Genomic DNA, 16,445 nt, shown 5'->3' on the forward strand with positions numbered 1-16,445 from the left:
GAATGAATAAATATGTCAAATTATTGCCTACTGTTGAGATAGATCCACAGACACTGGAAATAATTACTGTTAGCAGAGAGGATGAATAAAGTCCATTAGGCGGTTAAAGAAAGAGTTTGCTTTCAGTGGAGACCTCCATCGGTTGGAACTTTCTCTCTACAGGACTAAGCTTAATCCATGACTGTTACTCTATATCCTTTGGTTACTTGCCACATTTTTAACATTTATTAGTCTAAGTAATTGGTCCTGGCAGTCAAACCCACAACGACATATGTCATTGCAGCTGACGTGCAATGACTTAATCACTCAGCAGTCCTGAACTTGAAGGACCAAAACCTTCTCTGTGAAAACAAAGCATTGTAGAGTAATTTGACTTGGTATAGCTAGAGCATAGAATGACACGCTGAACAGTCTATAACTGGTTGAAGAGCATTTCGGCCTCTTTGATATGGTTTTGGACCACATTGGTTGGCCAAAGAAGAGAACAAACTGTATCAGGAGTGGGACTTTAACCCACGAGAACATGAGTCCATTGCATCTTGAGTGCAACACCTTAACCGCTCGGCCATCCTGGTCACATGAGAAGTTAGTAAAGATGAAGCCGTACATATTGTATTTTACTTTAAAGCCAAGAGCACAGAAACCACCATTTATTTCAGTAAACACTCTGGATTGTTTGCTTGGTTGCTAGGACTGGTGTTTGAAACCATGCGGGGGCTGGTCTATTGGATCCAACCACTCACAAATCCTGGTGCAGTTAATGAAGACGATGTGTTATTGCCTGGTTCTGGGACACGTCAGCATACATTAGAGACAAGAAGAGAGAATGACCCACTGAACAGTCTCTACCTCTAGGCTGTATCTTTTGAGTACCTGTGACATTCAGAACATGTTTAAAGAGCAGTTCTCTGTTTGGTGGTTTTACTTGGTTCACCATTCGTAGGCCAAATAAAGAAACACCTTTCACTTGTTACATTTCAAAGATTTTTGAAGAGCATTTCTTTCCGGTTCATACAGTAAATGTATAAATAGAAGCAAGAAGTTCATTTACTCCCACTCACCTACCAGGAGTGGGACTTGAACCCACGAGGACATACGAGGGCATCTTGAGTGCAACGCCTTAACCACTCGGCCATCCTGGTTACATGATGGTCTTTATTTGAAAGGTCCTCACATATGAGACTTCAAAAAACAATTCTGTGAAGATACAGCACTATGCATTTCAAACCCCATTGTTTCCCAGAAATGAGGTTTAAACACATAACGACATACTATATCCATTGGACCTGAATCACTTGTCCATCCTGGTGCAGTTTATGATGAGGATGTTGTGTTGTTGCCTATTCTTGAAATTTGTTTACATTAAAGCTAATTCTAAAGTTTATCATGGAGAATATAGTCTGCTGAACACTCTATGCTGCATAATTTTGGACATTTAGGCATTTTTTTGAAGAGCATTTTTCTCCGTTGTTACATGGTACATTGAGAACCCAAACTTAGAAATCATTAATCAACTGGATCTTAATTCTCAGAGGAAGCCAAGAGGTTGTATATATACATTTTTTCACATTAATTATTAACACTGTTGTATGGCCTCTGCAAGTGGAGTTGAATTCCAAAACACTATTTAGCCATTTCAGGAAAAAGTAAACATTGCCTGCAGTTCATCATTCATTATTCCAAAATTTACAGGATCCAATACTGTATGTAGAAGTGTTGTCATTGTGTCAAACAGCATAATTCGTTTTATTTTTGTGTTTCCAGTCGGGGTCTAACAGTGGTTGTCACTTTTTTCAAATAGAGGATATCTCATTTTGGAACAAAATTCAAATCAAAAAAGCTCCTTTCTTCTGGCTTCCAAAGACATTTTCTATACAGTCTTTTCTAACAGCATTTTCGTGATAAATGGGTTATTTGACAGTAGCGGGTTGGATACAAAGAGAGCAATGGCAGCACTGTTATTCTGTCAATCAGGAGTGTGTTGGTGGAACTTGCAGATGTTTTTTTCCTTGATTGTTTTGTCATCCAACTCTATATGAGACGTAACTTGTTGTTGAAATGTGATTTTTCTTTGCTTTTCTTTTTTGGCAGGTTAATTTATTTGTGAGGTGAAGCGGGTGTTGGGGAGAGATTGCACCATCCAGGAGACACACACAAATACACACAAACAATCACAGCATTTCCCTTATGAAATACAGAATTATTGTTCAGTGGAGACCAGAGGTGTGAAATAACCGCTGTGACAGTCCTGTTTGTTTTATTCTTACTGATAGCTGCCAACTCAACTTTTCTTCTTGGTCTTTGGTCTGTTCATATTGTAACAGGTTTTATTCTGGTTTATCCGATTGGCACCATCATTAACTCATTATTGTCACTGTCATCATGAGCTTCATCACAGTTATCTGATGTTTCAGCACTTAGTGTCTCAGTAGGTAGAGCATGGTGCTAATGATGTCAGGGTATGCGGTTTGATTCCCACTCCTGCTGCATATTTTACTCATGCTACTGTAAGTAGTACTGTAACTGTTTGGATAAAAGTGTCAACCAAATACCTAACATTATTTGATTATTATCTCTACTCCAGTAATCTCTGAGAGAGAGGGAGAGGAATACAGAAAGAGTCAAAGATATATTAATAGAAAGAGTGCGAGTGAAGAAAAGGTCAGGAACATTTACCTTTCTATATTACCTCTCTGCCATTTTATTATCATCATTATGAACTCCACTTTAGTAATATCTGACAGAGAGAGAGAGGGGTAGACAAACAGACAGACTGGGTTCGTCATTGTTTATTATCATCTCCATTTTCATCTTGACTTCAGTAATCTCAGAGAGAGAGAGAGAGAGAGACACAGACACATGTGGAGCAGAACCAATAGCTTGCTGACTTAATGTCACACTAAAAGCGCAGCACAATTAATGGCACAATTATAACAATTAGAAACTCTCCTCTAGACCATAACCAGCACACACACACACACACACACACACACACACACACTCACACATATAGGCCTACTACATATACACAGCTACATATAAATACACAGCTACACACACACATTCAACAAACCACATATCCTCACCAAAGAGGGAGAATCTGCTCCAGTGGTTTTAATTAAATCTCTTCCTGTTTCTACATTCATCAGATTATTATTCAGCAGAATAAAGTTCCTCCACAGATCTGACTGCTCACTGGAACAGAACAACAAAATCCTGCCGCCGTTTCCCAGAAAATCCTCCTGTATGTTCCCTCGCTGTAACTCTGTTGATGAAACTGTGGGTCCATGTGACATAATACCAGGAGTGGGACTTGAACCCACGAGGACTTGTGTCCATTGCATCTTGAGTGCAACGCCTTAACCACTCGGCCATCCTGGTCATACAGTTTTTCTTTCTCACTGTACAGTATCTCACTTGATACTACCTCACTTGGTCAGCTAATGGCCCAAAAGGGTGTGAGTGCGTTTGAACGTGTGTTTCATTGCTTTCATCAACTCGAAAGACTACTTATTTAGTCGAATAGACAGACAGAACTGACATAGAAGCTCATCAGCAGTCAGACAGACACTGACTAAACCAAGGATCATATCTGTTCATATTTCTGATGACTGACACACTGGAGTTCATCACATCAACCCTCATAACCCTGAACTTGAGGAATACTCTCCCTGAACCTTCACGTAGAACACTACCACACACACACACACACACTTAATACCAAAAGCAGTGGCAGGTTAGGATGATAATGTGAATTTAAAGCGAATGATAAGTTCTGTATCTACGAGTCCCCAGCTTACATTTAGATTAAAGCAATATAGAGATAAATGGAGGTAAAAATCTCACTGTAGCAGGCAGACAGGCTGCTGAGTCAGGGGTTTTATCTGAAGGAGGGGCAGATTCTGTATAGTCATCTCTTTTCTCTTCAGCCTGGTTTTTCTTATACACAAATATATACACACACCCACAAAAACATGCATTTCTAAATATATAGACACAGACAGAAACATACACATGCAGACTCCCAGTATGGCAAACCAACACACACACACACACACACACACATCTATTTGTCATATCTCCATGTTGCGTCTTGTCAGCCAGCGGCTCTACCACTGGGATGCAAAATGTTTGTCCCTCACAGGGATTTGGCTCAGAGCACAGGAGAGGATACACACACACACACACACACACACACACACACATGCTTATGTGTGAACTGAGGATGGAGAAGGGAGTCAGGGTATTAGCATTGTTTGTGTGTGTGTGTGTGTGTGTGTGTGTGTGTGTCATGCCAACCTCCTGGAGGTGCCAGTCTGTCCTGCAACAGATGGAAAGCAACCTAGGTGGGATAAAAATACCTTTTCTGACCATCTCCTGTGTGTCCGTCTGTCTGTCTGTCTGTCTGTTGCTCTGTCTATCTGTCTGTCTGTCTGTCTGTCTGTCTGTCGCTCTGTCTGTCTGTCTGTCTGTCTGTCTGTCTGTCTGTCGCTCTGTCTATCTGTCTGTCTGTCTGTCTGTCTCTCTGTCGCTCTGTCTATCTGTCTGTCTGTCTGTCTGTCTCTCTGTCGCTCTGTCTATCTGTCTGTCTGTCTGTCTGTCTGTCGCTCTGTCTGTCGCTCTGTCTATCTGTCTGTCTGTCTGTCTGTCTGTCTGTTGCTCTACCTTTCCCAGTAACATTGTAGACCAGGAGCTGAGCTGTGTTAGTTTAACAAGAGATGAATAGAGCCTGGAGAAATTGGATTCCTATTATAAGTCCTATTATAAAAGCTATGATACATTACACTGTTAACATTGCTCACTTTAAGGGTGCAGTCACACCTACAGTCAGCTTCCATTGGTCTGAACCATAATTGAAAAGTTTCCTTTGTTGCATTGTTGTATTTGGTTTGTTTTGGTTCTCACTGCCCAATTATAGGCAAACTAGGCATAATAAACAAAAGTCACATGGACTTACTCACATGGAGTAGCTCGTATTTTGGACAGAGTTTTGGTGACCTGTCATCCTGCCAGGTTAGAGAAGGGGAGTCAAAACAAATCTGATTCCAGTCTCTGTAAATTTAACTAAGCATGTTGGACTTGTATGCCCTTTTTGCCATAATTTCCCATCTCTGGTCTTCATACAAGGTAATAACACATGAAGAAATAGCTGAATATGAGCATCAGCCCAGACTGTAGTTTGCCCTCGGTTCATTTTGTTCTGCTCGGATTTCCAAGCAGGAGGAACTGCTGGCTATCAGATGTCAACATTACTCTCCTTATACACATAAAACCTTGAATTTTGTGGTTGTTTCTGTAGTTGGTTGGATTACGTTCTCACTCCTAACGAACCACACTGCAGTTCTCTTGGTCATTTGGTGCCACGCGAGTTTGAACAGCATTGTTCAAACCGAACTCAAGGAGTGAACGCTCCAGAGTTTAAATAAACCACTTCAACAGGCTTGGTATGAACACACCCTTAGTTAAACTAGAAAAATACCTGTAGAGGATATAAACCGTGTGAGTCCAGTTCCCTCTCCACTGTAGGTTTGTGTTTGTCCAACTTTTTTTCCCCCTCTGTCTCTCACTGTCTATATATCTGTCTGTCTCTGAAGTCACAGTCTCCTGACCTCATTCCACTATCTAAATACAGTTTATTTTCTCAGTCACGGCCTTCCCATCTTTCCACTGTCCCTTCAATCCTTCTAACTATCTCTATTCTCCCTCCATCCTCTGTCTCTCTCACATACAAATACAGACATTCAACTTTAAACTTTGCGAAAGTCCCTAGTCAGTTTTCAGTCTTGAGGCACAAGTCTCAAGTCAAGTCTAAATGTAGATTACCAAGTCAATAGTCAATAGTCAATAGTAAATATCTAGGACTTTTCAATGCAATATGGTTTTAATAGGATAAAAACATGGTAAGAGCATCATGAGTTTGACTTCTATAATCAGATTCAACTTCAATAAATTCAATCATTCCATACAAATCCAGAAAACAGAATTTAAATTCAATCGTCTGCTGGAACAAATCTCATCACTTTCAATCTGAGTCATTTACACAAACACAAGATCTCAAGTCAAGACTTTAGAAACCTTTTCAAGTCATCAAAGTACAAGTCAAAGTCAAGTCCCAAGTCACCAGAACCCAAGTCAAGTCAACTCAACTCTTCTCTCCATGCATCAAGTCAAGTCTCAAGCAATTCAAATTGTGACTTGAGTCTAACTCAAGTCTGACTCGAGTCCACGTCATGTGCCTCTGCTGTGTACTACAGATCCACACTATACATAGGAAAACACGACATTCAAAGCCTCACTGGAGTGTTTCTCTCTTTGTTTTTTTTTTCAAGTCACGGTTCACTGACCTCATTTTCTAAATAAGGTATATTTTCACAGTCACTGCCTCCCTATCACTCTTCAGCTCCCTCCCTCCTACACAGAATAGGTGTCAGGATGGCTATAGCTCCATGATATATACATATATACATAAACAACACACAGAGCTTCAGTGAAGTCTCCTGGGAGATGGATTCATGTGAGCAGCTTCTTCAAACAGTCTGACAGCACTTTAGAGCAGCAGCATGGTTCAACATCAGAGAAGATCTGGTGCTGATGAGAAGAGAGAGGATGTTCTCCATCTGTCAGGGGAAAACCTGCTCTTTTTATGGCATGAAATGATAAAAAAAAAACACATGCAAAGAAAGGAAGCTGTGAAGTAGTGATTCTTTTTTATCTTCCTTCGTTCAGCTGAATAGAGTTGTTTCAGAGATATTTTTCAAATCAACAACCTCCAACATGTTATGAGCTCCTCCTCCTGACATTAAGAATAAAAGACTTTTTGTTTCCAGTGCTTGTTTTACTCCTGACCCTCCTACGCTCCTGTTTAGCAGAATATGAATGTGTGCTGATGGCCGTGAAATAAACAACATCCTTGAGAAAACATGCGGTAAAAGGCTTTTCTTTCATGAAATGGAAAATTAAACATAAAAATACGGTCATTTTGAAGTAGTTTTCTCTCTCTTTGATGGGTGAGTGGGAGTTTGAGAGCTTTTTTTCCTCCCTAAAGCATCTTTCAGTGCTCAGTGTCATCAGAAGGAGCCTGGTGGTTAGAAAGACTGTCCTGTAACCCAAAGGTCACAGGTTTGATCCTGTGGCAGCCAGTGTGTTCATCAGCAGCCGTCTGTCCTTTGGTTCAAAACACTGAAGCTGCTCACTCACTGTAAGAGTGCCAGTGAAAAAGCTAAAATATAAATGATGTTTCAGCTGCCTCTTCATATAAAATGTTTACTCCTCTTGACTAACAGATGAAAGGACTCTTTGGAGCCGAGTTTTTAAAGCAGCAGATCCAGGAGAATTGTTTCCAAATGTTCAAGCTGCTGCACCAAACAAATTGATTTTTCAAATCAGCCCTCTCAGAATACACTTTTTCAATTCACTCAATTAATGCTCCTCTTGACAGTTAAATTAAATCTATTTTTTTTTTCGCTTCAAGTCTTATTTTTATTCCAGTCTCTTTCACTCCTGTCCATCAGAATATTCGGTGCTGAAGGACTGTTGATTGAGATTGAAATAACATCCTTGAGACACTTTGATTCACTTTTGAAAGACTAAGTGCATTCTCTCTCTCTCTGTCTCTCTCTCTCTCTCTCTCTCTCTCTCTCTCTCTCTCTGTCTCTCTCTCTCTCTCTCTCTCTCTCTCTCTCTCTCTCTCTCTCTCTCTCTCTGTCTCTCTCTGTCCCTCTCTCTCTCTGTCTGTCTCTCTCTGTCCCTCTCTCTCTCTCCCCTCTCTCTGTCTCTCTCTGCATGTTTCTCTCTCTCTCTCTGTCTCTCTCTCTGTCCCTCTCTCTCTCTCTCTCTCTCTCTCTCGCCCTCTCTCTCTGTCTCTCTCTGCATGTTTCTCTCTCTCTGTCTCTCTCTCTCTCTCTCTCCCTCTCTCTGTCTCTCTCTGCATGTTTCTCTCTCTCTGTCTCTCTCTCTCTCTCTCTGTCCCTCTCTCTGTCTCTCTCCCTCTCTCTGTCCCTCTCTCTCTCTCTCTCACTCTCTCTCTCTCTCTGTCCCTCTCTCTCTCTCTCTCTCTCTCTCTCTCTCTCTGTCCCTCTCTCTCTCTCTCTCTCTCTCTCTCTCTCTCTCCCTCTCTCTCTCAGGTGTTCTCCCAGTCACTGTGAACATGGCGGCAGCTGCAGTCAGTCCTGGACCGTCTTCCACTGTAACTGCTCTGACAGCGGCTACAGCGGAGCGACCTGCCACAGCTGTAAGTCACCTGTCAGTCAAACAGCGTCACATGACCACTGAACAGAGGGGCGAGAGACATGTAGAGAGAGGGAGAGAGAGAAGAGATAGGAAACAGATGAAATAGAAATGAAAAAGTAATGATTGAGAGGCAGAGTGTGAGAGAAATAGAGCAATGAAGGCAGATATTTCCTTCTACATAATTTGATTTCAGCTAAGAGGCTGATCAAATGGAGATAGGTATTGAAAGGTAAGATAATATGAAACTTTAATAATCCCAGTGGAGAAATTGGGTCGTTGCAGCAGCAAATGATAATAGGCTACAGGAAAGAAAAAAATAGAATATAAAGAAGAATCAAGTGCTTAATTGGGGATTTAACTTGGATAGTACATTACTACCAAAGTGTTAACCATAGCAATCATCATTAGAGATCATTAGAGATTCCCTAATCGTTCACCTCTGGACTTGTTTCTTATTTTTATTGCTGATGTTTCTGTGAAAAATCGTCTGTGTCCACGTTGAGGGAATGTGTTGAGGAACGCTGTGGAGAATAAGAAAAATAAACAGCTGAATAGAGTGTGGGAACGTTTGTTTTTCCTTTGGATATGGATTTGACTTTAAGCGCTTGATGCTTTGACTGCAGAGGAGGATGCAGTGGTGTGTGTATGTGTGTGTGTGTGTGTGTGTGTGTGTGTGATAGAGCGAGAGACTGGAGGTAGAAAGGGCGAGGGGGGAGCAGTAAAGGTATATATACTGTGTTTTTATTTATTGAGTCTGTGTATAATGTATAACACATTGCAGGAATACAGTATTCCTGTAGGAAACAGTTCAATTGATCTTTACTTTATGGATGTTGCTGTAGTAATAAAACCCTGGAGGATATGAGACGGAGATACAATGCGTCAAAAAAATGTATGAAGCAGTAAAACATTGTATAATGTCTGTCAGCTGATTTGTTGATGTTGTTATTATTGATTATTATTATTGATCTCATTATTTCGTCCCAGCTGTGTACCAGCAGTCCTGTGAGGCGTACAAACACAAAGGAAACACATCAGGACATTATTATATCGACGTGGACGGCAGCGGACCAATCAAACCACAGCTAGTCTACTGCAACATGACCGGTAGCACACACACACACACACACACACACACACACACACACTGGAGGACAGGAGGAGTTCCCTATTACAAACATTTATTCCTCCTTCACTCCTTCTTCTCTCTCATCCTCCCATCATCACTCAGCACTTTGCATCATTAACATTTACATAATTGTGAATGATGATGTTCCTCTCTTCCCCCACCGCTCTCTCCCGTCACTTCATCCCCCTTTTCCTCTCTCTCTCTCTCTTTCTCTCTCTCTCTCTCTCTATCTCTCTTTCTGTCTGTCTTCGTGCTTCCCATCATTTCTATAATTGTATAAATATGATGATGATACTCTCTTCCTTCTGTTCTTATCTCTTCCTTTTCTCTCGTCTGTTTCACTTCTCTCTCTCTCTCTCTCTCTTCTCTCTATATATCTTTTTGTCTGTCTCTTGCTGTCTGTCTATGTCTCACTGCTTTACATCATTTGCATAATTGTATAAATATGAATGGTCATGATAATCTCTTCCTCTCCTCCTCTTCTCTCTTCCCTGTCTTGCTCCCTTTGTCTCTCTCAGTTTCAGTTTCAACTTGCTTTATTGGGATGACATGTAAACACATTTGTGTTGCCAAAGCATATAGAGGGGAAAATAGTAGTTGAAGGAAAAAGAAAGAGAATGGCTATAATAAAATCTGGCAATGACAGTAAAAGTAAAGTATAAAAACTGAACATAAAAGATATGCTAAAGATAACATTATGTACCGTACAATATAGTACTATGTTTATGTGTTGTACATGTAGTATGTTTGTATAAATACATTCATGTGAGAAGCTCTATGCATCTTGTAAGATTATACCTTTATGTACTTTTACAGTACACATATATAACATTAAGGGACCTAAATGTAGGTTAAAAGACTGTTTCTACTGTTCTCTCTCTGCCTCTCTCTCTCTCTCTCTCTCTCTCTCTCTCTCTGCCTCTCTCTCTCTCTCTCTCTCTCTCCCTCTCCCCCTCTCTCTCTCTCTCTCTCCACCAGAGGAGCAGACCTGGATGGTGATCCAGCACAACAACACAGATCTGACCAGAGTTCGACCGTCGCCGGGCGGAAACCAGCATTCAGCCCACTTTGACTACTCATCTGAAGACAAGCAGCTATTGGCCGCCATCAGCCAATCAGATTACTGCGAACAGGAACTGTCCTACCACTGCAGGAAGTCCCGCCTCCTCAACACACCAGGTGAGGCCCGTTAGTTGTTTTTAACCTTTATTTATCCAGAGAAGGTTTGCTGCATATATCCTCATATGTTCTGTGGATTTTTATCTCAGCTCTAAGATCTTGTCTGTTACATTGTCTTTCAGTGGAAGAAAAAGATCAACACAGTCTGTAAATGAGTTCATTTTTGATTCAACAAATCATTACCTGAAGTTTGTCATTCAATATCTCTGAAAATCTATAATTTTATCAACAAAGGACTTGAATTATCTAGTACCCATTCAAATGTATCATAATTTAAGTTTAAATTCTGTGCTATCGTTGAGTGTAATGTTATAGTTTAATAGCAAGTCTCCCTTTTTTCAAACATGAGCGACTGTCCATCATCTGTCTGATTTCAGCAGAGAGAGACAGCAGGGAAACTGTGTTGGACTGAAATCTCATTTTGGAACAAAACTCATCAATTCAGTTTTCCCTCCCATTTTCCCCCAATTCAAGAGGCAGGCTGTCATTGTAAATAATAATTTGTTCTTAATTGATTTGCCTGGTTAAATACAGGTTAAAGAAAGCTTTTCAGACAGAACAAACTGATTATTACGCTCTTTACTGCAAACTTGTTCAGGTTCCACAGATTTTCTTCCTATTTACCAATGAGCCTGACAAATGGATCGTTTAGGATTTGTTTAAGGCCTCCTCCTTTTCGAATGGCTATTGATTCAGATTAGTATGTCTTTGTTTAGTCAAGTGTTTTCTTGTGCTTGTATCGACCCAAAGGCGGTGAGGAATTTGTCTTGGTGGCATTGGTTCAACAAATTATGCTTTCACAGTACATATGATGGACATACATACATTCAACACTCAGTTTTTAATAGCTTCATGTGTTCAAGCAGTGTGGTATACAATATTGTTGCAGCTGTAGAGAAAAGTGTAGTGAGTGACCAGTGGGGCATCGGCCGATCGTTAATCTTCATTCATTATTATACTCATGCTTTATAATCTTCATTCTTCATTAGTCTTAATAGGACTCTCTGAGGTCTGTGAGTGAGCAGGAGACTCATACAGCTTCAGTCTGAGACAGCAGACTGTCCATCATCTGTCTGGTTTCTGCAGAGAGACACAGCAGGGAAACTGAGTGAGGGAACATTTCCAACCAAGAGCAGTGAGAGAGACAGACAGCAGCACCTGTCTGTGTTGAAATCCAGACACATAGACAGGAGATAGACAGATAGATGGGATCAGACAGTAGATGGATGGAGGAAAGAAGGGAGGGAAGCATAGAGGAGGGGAGGGATCAAAGGATTGATCAATATGTAGATGGATGAATAGATTAACATTTTACAGTCCCTCCAGGATTTTGCAATTTCGCAATAACTAACCCAAATTCAACCAATCCCCTCGAAATTTGCGAGAGCTTGCAGTTTTATCCAATCACCGCAATATTCCTGCATAAAATGGTCAAGTCAAACTACACAAAAATCACCAAAATTACTTCCTTGTTTGTGGGTCTGAGTATGCAGACATGCAACACAAACATTTCCCATTTACCAACAAAAAATTTCTACTAAATTGTTCTTCACCCTGTGCAACATTGTGGTGGAACACAAACAAAAGCGTGTGTGTGTGTGTGTGTGTGTCTACAGTTACATCACAGCTATCTTTTTCAGGCACATCATTTTTTCTTGCCCTGTTAATATTTGGACATTATTTCTGCCCATCCATTTATCCACTGGCCCTCCATGATGGCACTAGCAAGGTGATTTGTGACGCAACTGCAAAGCCACTATATTCCTGTAGACATATAACAATTATGTGAGAGAGAAATTCTAGGAAAATAAATAAAAACAAGAGCTTTGGGGGGGTAATAGAGATGGAAAGAGGGGACATGGGAGAAAGGGAGGAATGGACAGAGAAATAGAAAGATCATTATTTGCTCTATCCATCCTCCTCTGTGGGAAAATAAAGCGCTGACTCAACAGAGACCTTTCCAATCACCCTCTCTCAATCCCCTCTCCAATTACTGACTCTGGCATTGTTGTGAAATCCATTTTTCATTGTATAGCATCAACGCCCTCCGTCCAAAAACAATGTATTCAGTGTCGGGGTAAGAGGTTGGAAACATCTAGTTCAATCTGCTTCAGAGATATTTGGCTTCATCTTGGGGGGGAGAGGCTGAGAGATGGTGACTCGACAAAAAAAAAACAACTTCCCAAGCAGCACTCAGCTATTTTCTCACAACCCAATTCATCTTAGTGCACATCTCTGTGTCTTGTTTCCAAAGAGAGTGTATCTGTGTAACTGCTTGTACACACTGCAAGCAACTTGGATGATTGATCGCTCTATTCTGACTGCTTGTGGACAGTGCAAGAGTCTCTGATTGAATCTATATAATGGTCTTGTGTAGCTACAAAGTGACCAAGAAAAATAAGCTTTTTTTTGCGTTTTTCAGCTGTATTTTTCGCTACTTTGGTATTACCTTTCATAACGTTATATCATTTTGAGTTAACATAGCTAGCTAGCAAGCGCTATTTAAGAAGCAATCATTTTAAATGAATAGAAAAAAAATTATATTATTACTCAAGAGCTTAGCATCAACTCTAGCAGTGGATGCAAACGTTCTCCAAGCGTCGCTTTTGAGACTTTAATTCCTGTAGTCTTTCAAATAAAAGCTGAACTGGGCAGCTTTGAATGTCTCTAATCAACTGCTCATCTGTTTTGCTCTTGCCAGGCAGAACTGGCAAGTGCAAAACTGAAACATGAAAAGATGAAAAGAACTCCCATCAGTAAGGGAAATCTGATTGGCTGCAAGAAGTTCAGCCAGCTTTCCTCGGCAGACAAGCTTGTTGATCGTCCACACGTCGGCCGAGCTTCCCTTGTCGCTCAGCTCTATAGGAAATAAATGGACTTCTGGTGACTTGTTGATCATGTTGCTCGCAGTGTGAACACATGGTTAGTTCAAAAGATTAGAGACAAATTCTTCACACTGTTAGCACAGTTTCTTCAAGTAGATCCTCTGTGTTCGTGTTAAAGGCTGAAACAGAGTGAACTAATGTTTCCACAGATATAACAGTGGTACCTTGTTGGACATGTTGAAGATAAGGGGTTGTTTGCTTGTGTGTGTGTGTGTGTGTGTGTATGTGTGTGTGTGTTCCAGAGGGCTCTCCGTTCAGCTGGTGGCTGGGTGGTCCAGGTCCTGGTCGTCTCCAGACTTATTGGGGCGGAGCGCTGCCAGACAGCCAGCAGTGTTCCTGCGGCCTGCAGGGAAACTGTCTGGACCCACAGCACTACTGCAACTGTGACGCCGACCGCATGGAGTGGTACTGAACCTTATTAACCCAGAGACGTGTTTATTATCATCACCAATGAATAGTAGTATTTAGTTTATCTCTTGTTTGTGTCGTTGTTGGGGGTGACAGAAGAGCACAGGGTGTCAGCCAAATTTGATGGTATTTTTGGTGTTTAACTACAATGAATATGATTAGATATAGAGAAATAGTGAGTACTGAAGATGATAAAAACAAGTAATTACAGCGGAATTATTACAGCAATCAAAAGCATTGAAAATAATACAGCAAAGTAATCAAGATAGAGCATCTTTGCTGACAGATTTACAGGTTGAAAAAGATGTGCATCTCTAGCTATCAAAACAAATATGTCAACATCTAAGAAAAAATGACATTTTTTATTCTAGTGTACTCTTTTATAAATAAGAATTATATAAATAACAATTATCTGTTTTTTTATACAAGGACCCGCTTTCTACCATCATCGACACTGAATTTAAGGCATAACTGGCTCTCCTTAAGGTTTGAGCTTTCAGTGAAAAACAAATCAACTGGGCAAAAATGAGGAGAGGAAAAAAACTATTTTAACTCTTCCTCATGTTGTAACCAACAGTCATGCCTCACTTCTGTCCTTCTATCATCTCCCAGTCCAAACTGAACACCTACTCTATTTTTACAGACTGGAGCTTCTCCTGCCCCTCAATATTTCATCATATTCACAAAGTGCTGTGTACTCCACTCGCTTCAAGTCCTTGGATGTAATTTCCCCCAGCAACAAGACTGACATGCAGATAATCAAAAGTACATAAAGCTGAACATGGGTGTAAACGGACAGGAGGCGCTCACTCAGATGTCTGTTATGTTCTTTTGGAAATGGCTGTTCCAAAAACTGGCATAGATTGAGTGTCAGGATGGCCGTGATACGATCTGGCTCCCTATAAAATTGGCCGATACAATGCACAGGTTGTGTCAGCTTATTATAATATTTGTGTATTCTGCTAGTGAATCTATGCAAGTAAATGAGCACAGTCTGTGGTTTGTGATTCGTATATTTATCTACGTATTTATGTTCCAATTCTCAATCTAATTAAAAGTGTTCTTGATGCGGAGAGACCAGGTTTATTTTGGGTCTTTATGATTAATCCCTCTTCTTTGTTGTGGTAATGTGTTTTATTCTCATCTCCTCCTATTCCTTCTTCTCTTTCCTCCTCTGTTCCTGATCCTCCTCCTTCTTCTGTTTCTCCTCCGCTTCTTCCTCCTCCTTCTTTTTCTTCTTCTATTTCTTCATCTCCTTCTCTTCCTCCTACTACTTCTCCTCATCATGCCCCTTCTTTATCTTCTCTTTCTCCTTCTCCTGCTCCTCTTCCTCTTCCTTCTTCTTTTTCTTCTACTATTTGTTCACCTACTCCTCTTCCTCCTTCTTCTCCTCCTGATGCCTCTATCTTCTTTTTCCTCCTCCTTCTTCTTCTTTTTCTTCTTCTTTATCTTCTCCTCTTCCTCCTGCTTTTGCTTCTTCTTCTATTTTTTCATCTCCTCCTCTTCCTCCTTCTTCTCCTCCTGACCCTTCTTCATCTTCTTTTTCCTCCTCCTCCACGTCCTCCTCCTTCTTCTTCTTCTTCTTCTTCTTCTTCTTCTTCTTCTTCTTCTTCTTCTTCTGCGTCTTCTTATTCTCTTTCTCCTCCAGGGCTAATGACTCGGGCCTGCTCACCCATAAGGAGAGCCTCCCAGTCCGGTCTGTGGTGCTGGGTGACATCCAGAGGCCGGGGTCAGAGGCCGCCTACAGGGTGGGACCCCTCCGTTGCCATGGAGACAGTAAGTCCGGTCGATGCTGAGATGACATGAATCTTCCTGTTATGGAAAATACTGTCACTTCTTCCTGGTTCTGTCCAGCTGCACCGCTGACCTGCTGTTAAAACCACATCCAACCAATCAGCCTTCAGTTTTTGTCAAGCAGCTGCCTCAGAATCAAGTTATTTCTGAGCAAGTAATTTTTTCAAATGTAATGCAGATATGGAAATAAAGCATTGTGCCTTTAAGGTTCTCATTCCAACTGCCAGTTACCTGATTAATAAAGTCTTCTGGGCACTTCCACATCGAGCAGCTAATTACCATTAGCACAACTGTTGATAAAACATTATTCCTTTTAAGTTTCATCACTCAGATACTTGCTCTAATCTGCTATATTACAGGACAAATCAAAGCGACACGCTTCTTGTTTCTCCTTTCATTTATTCGTAATTACAGCCCTTCTTTTGCTGCCCGAGCGGAGAGATAAATAAATGCTCAGCATGATTAATCAAATGATACAGCTCAACAGAAATCATACCCTTGTGTAACTTAATTAGCTGAACGGTCGGCTCATTTGTTTGCTACGTGATTTTCATTCAAAGCTCTTTACAGTGAGTTTTCTTTTTGTGTCTCCCATGCAGAGAACTTCTGGAACGCTGCGTTTTTCGACAAGGAGACGTCGTACCTCCACTTCCCCACCTTCCACGGAGAGCTGAGCGCAGATATCTCCTTCCTGTTTAAAACCACCGCCTCCTCCGGCGTCTTCCTGGAAAACCTGGGCATCAGAGACTTCATCCGGATCGAACTGAGCTGTGAGTGAAACCTGCAGGTCGAAGATTTAATCCAGATCAAACTGAGCTGTA

The 16,445-nt window shown here is 41.0% G+C and overlaps 1 protein-coding gene and 2 non-coding genes across 3 annotated transcripts in view; 1 reads left to right on the forward strand and 2 right to left on the reverse strand.

Annotated features, from left to right (window-relative positions):
• Positions 1–16,445, forward strand: part of LOC139911270 (contactin-associated protein-like 4) — a 67,540-nt gene that overhangs the window by 24,918 nt on the left and 26,177 nt on the right. Inside the window, exons 9-14 of the mRNA XM_078287531.1 lie at positions 8,124–8,230; positions 9,217–9,336; positions 10,337–10,537; positions 13,665–13,827; positions 15,479–15,606; positions 16,224–16,394. Coding sequence (XP_078143657.1) covers positions 8,124–8,230; positions 9,217–9,336; positions 10,337–10,537; positions 13,665–13,827; positions 15,479–15,606; positions 16,224–16,394 — 890 coding nt within the window. The remainder of the gene's footprint in view (positions 1–8,123; positions 8,231–9,216; positions 9,337–10,336; positions 10,538–13,664; positions 13,828–15,478; positions 15,607–16,223; positions 16,395–16,445) is intronic.
• Positions 493–575, reverse strand: trnal-caa (transfer RNA leucine (anticodon CAA)). Its single transcript has one exon. It is a non-coding gene; the product is annotated as a tRNA-Leu (tRNA).
• trnal-caa (transfer RNA leucine (anticodon CAA)) lies at positions 3,299–3,381 on the reverse strand. Its single transcript has one exon. It is a non-coding gene; the product is annotated as a tRNA-Leu (tRNA).

This window comes from Centroberyx gerrardi, chromosome 13 (genome assembly GCF_048128805.1).
Source record: "Centroberyx gerrardi isolate f3 chromosome 13, fCenGer3.hap1.cur.20231027, whole genome shotgun sequence".
NCBI lineage: Eukaryota > Metazoa > Chordata > Actinopteri > Beryciformes > Berycidae > Centroberyx > Centroberyx gerrardi.